General features: G+C 51.6%; 1 protein-coding gene across 1 annotated transcript in view; it reads left to right on the top strand.

The window, feature by feature from the left end:
- The window catches only part of LGR6 (leucine rich repeat containing G protein-coupled receptor 6), a 101328-nt gene that overhangs the window by 76689 nt on the left and 9060 nt on the right, over positions 1–15579 (top strand). Inside the window, exons 7-16 of the mRNA XM_037812191.1 lie at positions 3140–3208; positions 4621–4692; positions 4935–5006; positions 6759–6827; positions 8063–8134; positions 9350–9415; positions 10484–10555; positions 11026–11097; positions 12732–12857; positions 13846–14006. Of these exons, the coding sequence (XP_037668119.1) occupies positions 3140–3208; positions 4621–4692; positions 4935–5006; positions 6759–6827; positions 8063–8134; positions 9350–9415; positions 10484–10555; positions 11026–11097; positions 12732–12857; positions 13846–14006 (851 nt within the window). The remainder of the gene's footprint in view (positions 1–3139; positions 3209–4620; positions 4693–4934; positions 5007–6758; positions 6828–8062; positions 8135–9349; positions 9416–10483; positions 10556–11025; positions 11098–12731; positions 12858–13845; positions 14007–15579) is intronic.

Genomic DNA, 15579 nt, shown 5'->3' with positions numbered 1-15579 from the left:
TATCCTGGGATTTCTTACACAGTGATGGGAACATTCCAAGAGAACAAAGGCAGAGGCTGCAAGGCCTCTTGTAGCTTAGGCCCAGGTCACATGATGTCACTTCTGCCTTTATCTATTGGTCTCTCACAAGGCCAGTCCAGTCCCAAGGGGCAGGGAGGTAGATGCCATCTCTTGATAGGAGAAGCTGCAAAGAATTTGTGACTAGTTTTAATTTACGACACAGAGTATGGAATTAGCGAATCACAGGATGTGCTATTTTAAATATAGTGGCAAGAGAAGGCTTCTCTGATGAGGTATTATTTGGGCAGAGATCTGAACAAAATGAGGGAGTAAGCCATGCAGATATCTGGGAAGGAGTGTTCCAGGCAGATGGAATAGTGAGCAAAGACTGAGTCTAAACCAGTGCAATTCTTTGCATTTGAGACAATGATGCAATTTTAGGGCTTTTGAGTGAAGATACCCCCATGTTACCGGTGGGAAATCTAGTTCTCCTTGGGCAACAGTGGAGAATTCCTGGATGAACTGAGCCAAGTCAAACAGAGTTTGAGATATTGAGATGTGGGGGTGAATCATTTATGTAATTTAAGTCCCAAGAGAGTCAATCTATTTCATCCCCCACTGTCAACTTCAACTCTCCCAACCGGATATTCTAGGATCTTCTGTAGTCTAAGGTAGAATTCCAAAAACCTCACAGTTTGAAAATTCCTCCCTGCATCCAACTCCACTACTTCCGGTTTCAGTGAAAGTGCTTTACACACATCCTGCCCTCAGCTTGACCACACCCTTACCCTCACTCAGCCTGTGGGATCCTCTCTGTGAGCAAATCAAGGTTTGATGCATTCTATGCAAAGGTGCCTGAGTCACCAAAGAAAGGAGCAGAGTGGAGCAAAGCACAGTAGAGATTTATGCTGTAATTACCCAAGATAACCAGGGGAGCTTGAGGGTAATCAGGTAATTAGTGAAGGGCAGGAGGCAGGGGAAGGAGGAGGGACAATTATTGGGCTCAGTGGCTGCTAGACGCTTGTCCCTGCACTACTGGCCCTTGAGCCGGGTTCCTGGCTCTACCTGTGGGCTATTAAGTGTAATGACCTTGTCATGTAGAGGAGCCTGTCATTATCTCCATCTTAACATGGTATTTACCCACAAACCTGCCAAGTCACTCTATAATTAAAGGGCCTCCACGTGGTCCCCCTGCCCTGGCATTGGGCAGCGTCCTCTCATGAAAGCTGGCAGGGTGGGGGTGGCTTTAAGAGGCTGAGAAGATGGGTTGGGGTCATCCTGGGAGGCTCAAGAGGGACTCTTGCCAAAGCCTGGGGCCATCCAGCCCAGCAACGGTAACCTAGAGGCACCAAGACCAGCCCCCCAATCAGGAACATCTCCACATGGGGCTAACTTATGGGCTACTGCCTGCTACATACGTTTTTAAGTTGAAATATCTTCTGAAGTCTCTTGTAAAGGTGGTAGAGAGAGAATTCCCATCACAGAGCTCTCTCAAAGTCCTCTGTAGCTCTTACTCTCTATTTCCCAGTCCCTCTTTATTGTCTCCCTCAAAACTCAAACACCTGGTCTTTTTTGACAGGACTCCCCTGCCTTGGGGAAGCTTTTCAATTTTTCCACAAGCAGTTCTAAATCTTTTCTAATGAAAATCAAATTCGCCCTCTGGCCTCTTCTGTTTCTCCTTCCTCCCTTCACCCTGTTCATCACCATGAAGAGCACAAACACAGGAGTCCCCATAAGCAGGTCAAAGGAGAGAAGTCATGATCACTTAGGGGTTGACATTTTGCCCCGGTTGCCTAAAGAATGCTGCAATGAGCACCCTTATACAAACACCTTTACACATGGGTGTGGACTTCATGTGGGATAAGTTCCTGGACTTGGAATAGTTGGGCATGAATCTTTTAGTTTGAAAGGATATTGTCAAATTGCTTCTAAAAACGTTGTACTCATTTAAATTCCCACTGATAGACTATTAGAATACTTGTTTCCCCATATCCTTGTCAACTTGGGTTACTACCATTTTTTAAGATGACCTTCATTGTTTTCTGATCATACATGTGCTATACATTCATTGTAAAAAAAAAACACACACACACACACAAAACAAGGAAAATACAGAAGAAGGTAAGAGAAAATAAAGAGCAGCTGTCATGTCAACACACAAAGGTAAGAAGCACTATTTCTTTTCCTAGAAGATGCCTAAGGAGATGTTCAGGTTTGTTAATGCTGCCATTACGCAAAATACCAGAAATGGATTGGCTTTTATAAAGAGGGTATTGGCTTTTATAAAGAGGGTTTATTAAGTTATAAATTTGCAGTTCTACAGCCATAAAAGTGTCCAAACCAAGGCATAAACATGAGGATACCCTCACTGGAGAAAGGCCATTGGCGTCTGGAAAACCTCTGTTAGCTGGGAAGGCACGTGGCTGGTGTCTGCTTGCTCCCAGGTTGCCATTTCAAAATGCCGTTTTCCAAAATGTCAGTGTCAGCTTTCAACGGCCGTCTTCAAAATATCTCTCTAAGCTACAGCAGCGAGCTCCTTCTGTCTGAGCTCTTATGCGACCCCAGTAAACTAATCAAGGCCAACACTGAATGGGTGGGGCCACACCTCCATGTAAATAATCTAATCAAAGTTATTACCCACAGTTGGGTAGGTCATAGCTCCATGGAAACAACCTAATCCAAAGATTCCAACCTAATCAACACTAAAACATCTGCCCCCACAAGATTGCGTTAAAGAACATGACGTTTTGGGGGACATAATACATCCAAACCGGTACAGGAGCCTTCTAGAATCCCTAATGCTGGTGACAGGATTCTCAGCTACTGATGTCTCCAAAGGCTTGAGATATTTTCCTCAGCCAGTGGGGACTAGTGTGAGGGAGTCAGTTCCAGGTATCCACACCCCTGAGGCGTCTCCTCCAGACGGCGCTGCTGCCAGGAAAACCCTGCACCCTAGGATTTGCGGAGTGGGAGTGGGGTATGAACATTCAGAAAAACGTGTTTCCAGACATTGGCAGCTGGAGCCAACAGATTGGAAAACCTGTCTCTCTGGCCAACACCAGAGCCAAGTTTCCATTTCTTGGGGCCCCTGACCTGCCCTATTAAGCCCCCTCTAATAACTGCTCTGCTTTCATTCCAGAGACCTGAATTATAATGAGCTGCAGGAATTCCCCGTGGCCATCCGGACCCTGGGCAGACTGCAGGAACTGTAAGCTCCTCTCTTCTTTCTGTGGGTGTCGTCTTCTCCCAAGGGGCAGGGATGGAAGACAGCCCCGGGCCTCCCTCCACCCCCCACCTCCCGTGGTCCTTGTAAAAGCCGGAGCTGCGTGCCCTCCCCCACCCCCAGGGCAGAGCTAAGCAGTCACAGGCCTCATTAGCTTGGCTTCAAGCATTTCCAAGGGCTGTCTCATCGGCAGAAGTGGCTCTGGGAAACCGCTGCCCCAAAGACATGGCGTGAACCACATCCTATTAGGGTGGGCCTGGCACTGCCCCTGCTTTGGTTGGGGTGTGTTCAGAGAAGAATGAGGAGGAACTGGGAGCAGCTTTACGGGGTGGCTCCTGGGTGCCCTGTCCCATGGGGGAAATCAGCAGTTGGCTCTAGTTCCCCGCAGCCACCATTTATTATTTTATTTTAGAATTCGCTGAGTGCCCACTGGGCCCAGCGCTACAGTTAGTGCTAAACACAAAGAAAGAGTAAGACAGACATGGGACCCATCCCCAAGGATCCTTTAGGCTTTTCAAGGGGACAAAGTAACATATGTCAAACAGGGAACAGGACAAAGCAGTGTATAATTCTAACCCCAAATTGTGTAGCACTATCTAACATGATTGTGGGAGTCAGAGTAACATAGAAAGATCACTGTGGACTAATGTATCCTGAGATTAGCCTTAAAGGATGAATGGGATTTAGACAGCAGTGATGCGGGTGGAGTGGGGTCATTTTGGACCAAAGGAGCAGTGTGGGTAAGGATGCTGATGGGGAGCTGAGCCAGCAGAGGGGAGGACAGCAGGATGGAGCCCTGCCTTACTGGAGGGATGGAGCTCTTGGGAAACAGCAGATCTATTGAAAAGCTAGAGTGAGGTGGGATGGAGGGGGCTTGAAGGTTTATGGACAGAGTCCCAAACTTTCAGGCAGAGCAGCGTCTTTACAGCTCAAACTACCACCTAAGGCCCATAGCATGCCAATGCCATTTTTCTCCACCTTGTTCAAAAGTTTGGAGGAGTGAATGGCCGGATGTATGTAGCAGAAAAGGAGCAACTTGACCAGCTGGAGGGGAAAGTCTGGATGAGGAACTATTGGAGTTGCCAATGAAACAATTGCCATTGAACCAATCACCAAGGTCTGATTTTACCTTTGAGCTGGGACGTGGAAACAGGGTGAGATCTGATAAACTGAGGGGGCATGGAGTGATCGGAGTATGCCAAGACATGGGGACAGGAAATAATAAAGCATTAGGGAGAAAGAGCAGAGACGCCAAGTTTGGGCGAGCAAGAAGATATATGTAACCAATGTGTGTGTGTGCACGCACACAATTTATATGTCCAAAAGCTCCACAGAATTCCATCTCTGTCCTTCTGCACTCCTCTCCAAATCTTCACTGAGTCCTGGGTGTCTTCCAGGGGGTTCCATAACAACAACATCAAGGCTATCCCAGAAAAGGCCTTCATGGGGAACCCCTTGCTGCAGACGATGTGAGTACTTACTTCTCTGGTCTCTTGGTGGTGAGCAGTGTTTGGGGGAGCACGACAGGGTTGGGGAGGCAGGAGGGACCTTCCTAGGAAGCACTGGGGAGGCAGGGGTACAGGAGGGGCTGCCTTTCCCCGTGTGTGCTTTCCTGGGTCACCACTGAGAGGAGAAGAAAGCAGAGGTCTGCCTTGGCCCCCGCTGAAAGAGCTGGAAAACTGAGTTATGTGTTTGGGTCTTTTTCTTCCAGCCACTTTTATGACAACCCAATCCAGTTTGTGGGAAAGTCGGCGTTCCAGTACCTGCCTAAACTGCATACACTGTAAGTTGGTACCTAAGGGCTGCCACAGCCTGACCTCAGGCCTATTCCCAGATCTGTCTGGATTTATGGCCCCCTCTACCTCTCTGAGCTGTGGCTTCTCAGATCTCTAATGGAGGAAGAGGGCCCCTCCCCTTAGCCGAGGAGTGTTATCTGGCCTCTTCCGAGTCCTGCTCGCAGTAGCTGTTCCATAAATACATGCTGAAAGAATGAATGACTGGGATAGTGTTCTGAATACTGTGTCCCCTTGGAGACTCGGCCCCTTGCCACCTTCTTTGCCCTTGCTTTCTCCCTCCCATTCTTTTTTTTTTTAATTCACTTTTATTGAGATATATTCACATACCATACAATCATCCATGGTGTACAATTAACTGTTCACAGTACCATCTTATAGCTGTGCACTCATCACCCCAATCTATTTTTGAACATTTTCCTTACACCAGAAAGAATAAGAAAAAGAATAAAAAATAAAAGTAGAAAAGAACACCCAAATCACCCCTCCAACCCTATTTTTCATTTCATTTTTGTCCCCATTTTTCTACTCATCCATCCATACAGTGGATAAAGGGGGTGTGATCCACAGGGTTTTCACAATCACACTGTCACCCCTTGTAAGCTACATTGTTATACAATCATCTTCAAGAGTCAAGGCTACTGGGTTGAAGTTTGGTAGTTTCAGGTATTTATTTCTAGCTATTCCAATGCATTAAAACCTAAAAAGTGTTATCTATATAGTGCATAAGAATGCCCACCGGAGTGACCTCTCGGCTCTGTTTGAAATCTCTCAGCCACTGAAGCTTTATTACATTTCATTTCGCATCTCCCTTTTGGTCAAGAAGATATTGTCAATCCCACAATGCTGGGTCCAGATTCATCCCCGGGAGTCATATCCTGCATTGCCAGGGAGATTTGCACCCATGGGAGTCAGGTCCCACGTAGGGGGGGTCTCTCCCATTCTTTTAACTCTCAACTCAAGTCCCACCTCTTCAAAAAAACTTCCATGGATTATTCTCAGCATACCGTGACATCACAGTGACACAACTAACATCTTTAAAACATATAATTCACTTACATATTTATTTTCATATTTAATTGTCATTCTAACCCCATGAGGCAGGTGTTAGTCTATTTTGCAGAAGAAATCTGAGACCCTCAGGTCATGCTGGGACATGAACCCAGGAACCTTGACTTCAGATTGTGGGCTCATTTCTGTACCCCAGGCTGCCTCCTCAGGGTCTTTGCTGTGCTCCTGGTGTATACAGGCTTGGTGTTGGGTCCACATCCTCACTGAGATAGAAGATGGTGCGGAGGGGAAAGTCATCTGTCCAAGGCAGTTTAAAAGAACCAACAGAGAGGTTTTGATAAAGACCTAGCAGATGACAATTTTGAGGGGTCCTATCTCAGTGTCTCATAAACAAATCCCCATAGTCAAGGACTTTTTCAGAAGCATCTAATTGTTGCTTTTTAAGTAAAGGCAATTCCCATGTTGCTTATCTGCTTTTTGCATGCTGAGGCCTGAATGCTGAATTGCTTAGCTATGTCTAGGGCAAGGTGGGCTGAGCCAACTTCAGAAAATGGTGAAGTGGACTCTGCTGATCAGGGCCTTCATAGCTGGATTGGTATGAGGGTGTTTGAGGGGAAAGATGACATTTCCCCAAAAGGTAGCATCCCTGAGGGGAGAACACTGAGGGCTGCAAGCCTGGATGTTGAGTTGCTCTGATCCCACCCCACAGAGCTTATTGTCTCTGTTTCCAGATCCCTGAACGGTGCCACTGACATCCAGGAGTTCCCAGATCTCAAGGGCACCACAAGCCTGGAGGTCCTGTGAGTGGATACTCTCTCCCTCTACCCAATCTATCCCCTCAGCTTTGCCCCCAGGCGCTCCTCTGCCTTCCCCTCACCCTGCAGGCTGTGCACATTCTTTGCTTCCGCCTGCCTGGCCAGCCTCTGCTGCTGCCTCTAGCCTGGCCCAGAGGTCACCCAGCTCAGCCCCAGGGGTCCAGGAGTGGGAGGTGGGTTGGGGGTGGGGAGGCTGGTCTTCCCCCATCCTTACTCTGCTCGGATTTTTCAGGCATGACTTCCGGGTTCCTAACCCCAAGCCATGGGTGAACCGAGGCACTGGGTCAGGGGGAGGAGGGTTGTGAAAACCCATCTCCTTTGCCTCTCTGGAGCTTGATTCCAACAAAGGCTCTCTCCTCTTTCCTATTATTCTATCCTTCAGAGTGGGGGCTCGGGTGGAGTGAGGGGTGGAGAAGGGGTGATAGGGCATAGTAGACACTCAATTCACTGTAGGGGAATGAATGAAACAAATCAAGCAAACGTCCAGGGTGAGTGTTGTCTGTCCTGCCCCAAACCACACAGCTCATTCATAACACGGCTGGGACTGGAACTCTCCTCTGTGCCTCTATTGTCTTTCCCCTACATTCACTGGCATCTGGAAAATTTTCCATGAGGGAAGTAATAGTTTCCCAAGGATGACCTTGGCCTTGGGTCTTTCCTGGGACACCCTGTCCCTAAGCCTGCCCCCACAACCCTCTCCACCCCAGCCCCTAGTCCTTCCCTTCTTTCTCATCTCTTTTCCCTCCCCAAGGCACAGGGAGCAAACTCTGTGCTTGGTTCCCATGGCTTGACTAGGTTTTTCTTTCTTCTATCTACCCCCTGCCCATGGCTGACCCTCTACCCCAAGGCCCCATTCTGCAGAGAAGTTTGTAGTCATTGTCTTACAGGCCCACTGCAGCTGGAGGCCAGTATCAGTCCTGGGTGGGCAGGGGGATACTTGACAGGAAGGAAGGGTCTGCCAAGCAGAGCCCCTGGGCCGTGTCCCTCTCTCCACCCCGCACCCCCAGCCTCCTGCATCCCAGGGGAGCTCGATGCTCAGATGCCAGGGCCTGCTCCGTTCTCTCCCCACAGCCCTACCCCCTGTCCTGCGTCTCCCACCACTTCTCTCTTTTGTCAGCTCTGTCCTCCCATGTCAGTATCAGGCCCAGAGCTGGAGAGGGGTGGCTGGGGAATGGCAGGGCCTGGGACCGGTGCCAGCTCTGTCTCTGTTCTCCCCGCAGGACCCTGACCCGCGCAGGCATCCGGCTGCTCCCACTGGGGATGTGCCAGCAGTTGCCCAGGCTCCGAGTCCTGTGAGTGGCTCCCGAGCATTCTCCAGTCTTGGCATGGCGCCTCCCCCCACCCCCAGCCTGGCAAAGGCCTCTCCTGCTTCTGGTCCACGTGTTCACATCTCTGTCCGGAGAGTGGGGCAGCGTGGGCTTCTGCTGAGAACCTGCCTGAGAGGGACTGGAGCTGTCCTCTCTTGTTCAGGATAAAAAGACAATGGTCTTTGGAGTCAGATTTGGGTTTGAGGCTCAGTTTTGCCACTTAGTAGCTGCTTGAGTTTGGACTCACTCTTTCATGTCTCTGAGCTTCAATTTTCTCACTTGTAAAATGCAGGTAAATTTTCAAGGGTTGGAAAAAATATATGTACAGCACCTGGCACATCATGCTAGCACACAGTAGGAGCTCAGTAAATGAGCATTAGTACTCTAGTTTATCCAAGAAAATTAATCCCTTCTGGGACAACAGCCATTCTTAAGTAGCCTATGAAGTCAAGAGGAGATATCCACTCTCCCTGGACTTCATCCTGAACCTGAGGCTCCTCACCAGGTTCTGCGCTGCACAGCCTGGGAAGGGTGGATGGTACGTGGAAAGAGGGCTAGACTGGATGTCTGGGGACCTGGGCTCCAGGCTAGGTCTTGCCACCGACTGGCTGTGTGTCTTTGGGCAGGTCCTGACCCCTCTCTGGGCCTCAGGTTAAATGAAGGGGTTGGGCCAGGTGGTCACTGAGTCCCACCACCCCTCACCCCCAGCTCAGATCTTCCTTGCCAACTCTTGTGTTTTTGTTTTTTGTGTTTTTTTTTTTACCTTGGTTGGCACTGATCAGCTTGCTCAGTGATGTCTGGCTATGTTCACTGTTGGGTGTCTCGGTGCCCTTGCACCCTGCTCTCCGCCTCCACACCCCTCCCACCTCCTGCTCCTCTCCCCCAGGACCCTCCCGGGTCCCTCAGCCCTCCACATGGATAAGGTGGCCCTACTGGAAAAATGCCAAGCTGGGCTCCATCCCACCCTGCAATGAGGGGTGGGGATTAGCAGGCAGAAGGGAAGAGAAGTCTGATCGAGGAAACTGGTGTCTGGTATGAGGTGCTTCAACAGCCACGTCCCTGCAGGGCCCTCAAGACCCTCGGCTGCTTGAAGGGGAAGACAGTGGTGTGGTCCCTGACCAGAGCTGCTTCTCCCATGCCCCCACTCCCCCTCGCATAGCCACCGCTTCACCCCAGTCCTGGCTTTTCTCTCTTCCCCAGGGAACTTTCTCATAATCAAATCGAGGAGCTTCCCAGCCTGCACAGGTGTCAGAAGTTGGAGGAAATGTGAGTCTGGGGGCTGGGGAGAAGCAAAGGCACACAAGCCAGACTCTGGACAGCTCTGAGGGGAGGGGGCCAGTGAGGGTTGTCACCTTTCTCCCTTCACTGAGGTTGTCGAGCACAGGGCTTAGGGCTGGGAGCTTGACGGAGGCTGGTCAAGGCCCCTAGGACTCACCAGGGGTTGGCATCCAAAAGAAGTCTCACTGGCTCATTGGGGGTCAACAGCAACACAGAAATGCAGTAGAGATCTGGTTCTGCGGAGGGACAGGGCTGTGTTGAGGCTCTGTTGGCAGGAAGACAGCTGGACCAGACAAGCAAGGTCTCCAGAGGGGCTGGAAGGACCCTACCTTTTGGAGCCTGCCCTCTCATTTTTGACAGCCCCATAAGCACACATGTACATATGTGTGCACAAGCACACACAGACACGAACATTCAGACATAGAAGAACAAAGCTGGGATTTCAATTTCACAAGGAAAGAAATCACTTTAAAAAAATCCTCTAGCTCTGTTTCTCCAGCTAGCAAGGCCTTCCATACCTTCCTGTGTCCCTCTCCTGCTTCTATGCAGAGCAATGCCTTTTTTGGGCAGGTCAGCGTAGAGGTGTGAGGGTTTATCCTGTTGGCCTAGATGCCGAAAGCAGGAGGGTCTTTGACAGCGCTGAGGCCCAGTGTCCATCTCCCACCCACAAGACCAGCCTCTCGAGCTCTGGTTCCCACTGCGGCCGTCACTAAGGCCCAGGGCAGTGCTCTGCTGTTGGGCCAGGGTCCGCAGGACTGGGCGGTGGGATGAGGGCATTGGCTGGGCTGAGAGCCAGGCCCGGTGGGAACACTGGAAGCTGACTCCCTTTTGGGCCACAGGGATGGTTTTGTGGTTTTGTCTCCTGACCCACTTACCCAAGGCAACCGGATCCCCTTGTGCTCCCTTTAATTCTGGTGACTTCCGCGGGCTGGGCCCTTTCTTCCCGTGCCAGGAGAAGTGGGGGGCTCTCCCTTCTTCCTTCCAGTGTGCAAGGGGCGTGGAGCAGAGCCAGGGTTTGAGCCTGCCCGCTCATTGCAGCCTTTTTTGCTGCCCTAGAGGCCTCCAACACAACCGCATCTCGGAAATTGGAGCTGACACCTTTGACCAGCTGAGCTCCCTGCGAGCCCTGTGAGTATCCTGTAGTACCCAGGGGTGGTCCCTGGAGGAGCCCAGCTGTGAAAGAGCCCACTGCACCCCTATCCAGGCATGCCCATGCCCTTACCATACGTATATAATATAAGCGTACGTGACATGCCCTTGGCCTCCCTGCTCCTCGCCCCCTCCCCTAGCACCCAGGGAGAAAGGTGCCTCCCCATCCACCACGGCTTCTCAAGCCACTTCTCCAGCTGGCACTCAGAGGGTCATGAGTCTCTGGAGCCAAGCTGCCAACATCCCTCTTTCTGGGGCCACAGCCAGGTCAGGGGCCAGGCAGCAGGAATCTTCCCCCAAAGATTGAGGTACTGCCTCTGGGGGCAGGTTGGTTTGGGGATTGCTGTGTGTGGGGGGTCGATGGAGGAGACTTCAGGATGGGAACAAAGAGTCATGAGTCTCTCCTCCACATGCCACTGTCCCCTCCTTTGCTCCCTCTCTGCCCATAGGGACCTGAGCTGGAATGCCATTGGGTCCATCCACCCTGAGGCCTTCGTGACCCTGCGCTCCCTGGTCAAGCTGTAAGTGCTCACCGTAGTCTCCTCTGGAGTGCTGAAACCAGTCAGAAATTGCGGGCTGGCCATTGGGGGAGAAAAGGGGGCAGAAGGGCCCACCCCAAAGTGGGACATGCATTGATATTTGACCACACATCCCTGGGAGATGGGCTCCGACTTAATCAATCATTCTGACAGTCCGTTTGACAGACCATGGGGCCAGATAAACAGACAGCCTGCCTCCTGCAAGGTCTGGAACATCATCTGCTAGTGTTCTGCAACATTTTGGCAGCTTCAGCCCTCCGTGTGCCCTCCCTGCCCTGGCCCTTCCCCCCCAGCCTCTACACACACAGATGTATGGGTTTGGAACCCCTTCACAACAGGGGAGGGTCATGGCAGATGCAGGAGCCAGGGTCTCAGATCCATCGGGGGTCCCCTGTTTGGAGCATTTTGGAGCATTACTCTAGGGTGCATAGGTTTACACAGGATGCAAACAGGGAGCATTTAGTGCTGGCTACGTGGCTGTTATGTCAGAGTTGGAAGGGGCCTGTGACAGGGCTGACATGCACTGTAGTGCAAGTTGTTCACTGCACAAGGGCTCCTGTACAAAGGAGAGCTGATATCCACCTGCCTGCTTGCCAAGCCATGAATCTTAAAGGTGCATCCTTTTTCTATATAACACAGACACCCCTTAGGGGTTAACTCCAGTCCTGGCCTCATAGATCATCCAGCCCCATCCCTCACCTCACAGGTGAGGCCTCCAAGCCCAGGGTGGAGAAGCTTGCCCAAAGCCAAGGGCTAGACCGGTCCTCCCAGGTGGCACACTGCCTCCCCAGGCTGTGGTGCTTTGAGCTCTGGGCTGTAGCTCTGCAAAACTCACACCTCCTTCTTCCCTCTCTTGTTTGCTCTACTCTTGCCAGATAGGTAGGGTAGATATTTTTATCCCTTCAAAAGATGAGGACATTAAAACTCAGGCAGATTTGTGACTCCCCTTGGTTGCACATTGAGTTGGTGACAACACCAGGTTTCCTGTCTTCCAATCCAGGGTTGTTTCCATGACGCACAGTCTGTGGTCGTGGTGTTTGGTTTGGAGCCCTGGCTTCCTCTAGTGTGTCTCTGGTAGAGGACCATGCGTATCCTCACCTCTGGCTACAGAGCAGGCACTACAAAATGGAATGGATGACCAAATGAATCCCCGCATGTAGCCAAATGACCACATCTGTCAAATCCCTGCCTCTGGCCTCTTATATCATCAGAAAAATGGGAGAAAAGGCAGGGGGAGGGAGCAAGCAACAGCAGGAAGTCCCCTAGTGAGGTGAGAAGGGGACCCGGTTGGGACTCAGGCCTGGGCACAGGAGTTGTGGTTAGAGGGCTCTGTTATCTAAGGATTAGAATGACTTGGCTTTAAGTTAGAGCAGTCCCTGGTACCTAGTTGACATGCAACATTTGTTGAATGATGAATGAGTTTTAGATGGTGCCTCTAGCAACTCTTGACCCTCCTCCCCCAGCATTTAATGCTCTGTTCTCTACATGCCTATCTTCTGTCCTTTGCTCCTCTCCTCTTGCTTCCATCCCAGGCGTACTGGCCACATCCCCAGCACAGCCCTGCCCCCTCAGCAATCCCACTGACTGCCAATAACCCTGACCATCCACTGTCCTAGGGACTTAACAGACAACCAGCTGACCACATTCCCCCTGGCTGGACTTGGGGGCCTGATGCATCTGAAGCTCAAAGGGAACCTGGCTTTATCTCAGACTTTCTCCAAGGACAGTTTTCCAAAACTGAGGTGAGGGTCTGGCCCGCCTCCCCCACCCCTCCCCACCTGGGTAGTTTTGTCCCCAGGGCAGCTGGAGAGGCCATGGAAGGACAGGGAGAAAGCCACAGGACCTCACCCCAAGAAAAGTCTGTTGGCCCAGACGCTTAGGGTGCAGCCAACACTGAGTGAGAAGCCCAACCAGGGTCTGGGACTCACCTCCCTTCCTTCTCATCTCCCTCATAGCATTTCTTCTTGTCTTAGAGAACCAGTCCTGGGGGATACTGAGATGAAGAAAAGGTCCCCTGGACCTCCTTGCTTCTCACCCAGTTCTGCGCCCCGCTCTGTCCATCCTCACTCAGGCAGCATCTGGGTCCCTGGAATCAGGGCAGAACCCAGGGCACTGATGAGTGGAAAACATGCTGCAAAGCCAGTCCCTGGTGCTAATGACATCCAGGCCTCCTACATGCAGCAACAGCAGCACAGCCTGTGTGGCCCAAGACTTGTCGGCTGCAGACTAATGAGATGCTTGAAGGCATCTGCCTCACCCTCAGAGGACACCAAAATCAGCTCTGATGTGCCTGGGGGTGGGGTGGGGAGGCACGGTGTGGGTCTCACTGAGGGCAAGAGTAAAATTAGTAGGAGAATCTCTGTCTCAAAAAAAGCAAGTACTGCTGGCTGTAAGGGGGGAGCAGGGCACCCACTCTAGTACTAAGTTGCTCCCCACTCCGAGCCTGCTGAGAGGACTCCTTAAACAATGGGCAGAAAATTTACCTCCCCATCTGAGCTCTCAAGGCCAATGAGTTGCCCTTCAGAGGCAGGAGTCAGGCTGCAAGATCCAGATCCTTACAGAGAAAGCCCAGGAGGCTGCCTGCCCAGAAACCAATGCACTTTGAGGTTGAAGGGTGATGCTGAGTGCTGAGTCCCTGCATACTTAGCTCAGCCTCTTAACTCACTCTAAGATTTAGACCCCAAACTTTCCTAAGACAGCTCATCTCCTTCCCCCTGCCCCCTCCCCCAGGGTCCTGGAGGTGCCCTATGCCTACCAGTGTTGTGCCTATGGCGTCTGTGCCAGCTTCTACAAGGCCTCTGCACAGTGGGAAGCTGAGAACTTTCACCTGGACGAGGAGGAGGCTCCAAAGAGGCCCCTGGGCCTCTTTGCTGGACAAGCAGAGAACCACTGTGAGTGACCAGGGGCTCTGGGCTAGGCAGGGCAGGAGGGGGCTGTGGAGAGGAAGTCAGAAAGGGGGATCCTGAGAGGGTCTCTGGCAGGGGCTGCAGAGGGGCGCCTGAGGGAGGGACTGCCCTGTGACTTGGGAGGAAACCAGCACCTTGTCTCTCCGAGGGGGAGGACCGGCCACAACCTTGTCTCCTCTGGTACCTGAGGGGCTAGGGAAAAAAATAATGGTGGTGACAAAGATGACAGCAATGTCTCAATACTCATTGAGCCCTTTGCAGCTCACAAAGTGCCTCACGTGCACCATCTCACTTAACACCCTGGCCCTCAGGCTCACGTTTCTTCTCCATGGCGCCTCCTTGCCTCGCCACATGGGCTTCAACCCTGCAACACCAGGGCAGTCTCAGGGAAGACGGGCCCATTTTTAAATTAACCCAAGCTAAGTAGGAGTTGGTCAAGTCAATTGAATTAAATCTGTTTCCAGAGAGAGAGAAAAAAATAAAAATCCCCTCACAATATGTCTTGGACCCAAAAGGGATCCCACGGGGCGTACCCCTGTCCCAGCCTTTCTGGGCCCCCCAAGACTGAAAGTGAGGCCTCAGTGTCCCGAGGGACAGGAGGGTCTCGCCGAGGGCAGCCATTGCGGTGCAGACCACCTCAGCCACAGAGTTCTTTGTTTCTGGAAGAGTCAGGGTAGAAGGAAAGGTTGGGGGCAGGTGGCCAGGGGCTTCTGAGGGATCCTGTGACTGAGAGAAAGGGCTGAGGAACCTGCTTCCATCTGCCCCTGCCCTGTGTAACAGAACACAGAATTGGGAGAAAGAAGACACATCGCTGCTTTTGTTGTTTCCCAATCTCCATCTCCATCTCCACAGTATCTCAATGGAGAAGTGAAACAGAAAAATCAAAAGCTAAACATGTAAGAAAAACATCTCATAAAAGTCTAGCAGACTTAGGTTCTAAACCTGGCCACACCCTTCACCAGTTGGGTTGTCTTGGACAAGTTATTTAACCTTCTTGAGCCTCGGGTTCCTTATCTATAAAATGAGGAAGATATTACATATCTCATAGGCTACTGGGAACATTACGAGATTCCATAAATGCAAAGTATGTTTACCACTACTGCTGCTCCAACTGCCACGACTGTTACTGAGAACTCGGTGCTTTCTGGTGGGCATGTCTAGGGAGATAGGGAGAGTGCAGTTGGGTAGCCCAGGACACAGCTCACGGACGCCAAACCTCAGGCAGGCAATCTGGGGGCCCCCGGGAGCCTCCCTCCTGGTGTACCAAACCCCTCCCCATGGGAGGTGTTTAGGGACCTACGAAAAGAGGAGCCCAGCAGCCAGACTGGTTCTGGGCCTGCAGACGGCTGTCCCCGGGGGACGTTCCGGATGTCTGCTGTACACTCCCTCAGGGGGCTGGAAGGAGGAATGGAAACTTTCCTTCCTCAAGGTGAAACTTTCCACCGGGCTTGGGTCTTGGAGAACCACGGGGCGTCAGGGATTGTGGGCTGCCTGCCGCCTGTAACGGGAGCTAGGGCAGGGCCGCCTGCTTCCTGTGGGAGCTAATGAACCTCAAGAA

The sequence above is a fragment of the Choloepus didactylus genome, chromosome 2 (assembly GCF_015220235.1).
Source record: "Choloepus didactylus isolate mChoDid1 chromosome 2, mChoDid1.pri, whole genome shotgun sequence".
NCBI classification, from domain to species: Eukaryota; Metazoa; Chordata; class Mammalia; order Pilosa; family Megalonychidae; genus Choloepus; species Choloepus didactylus.
This window is presented reverse-complemented; position numbering and strand designations above follow the sequence as displayed.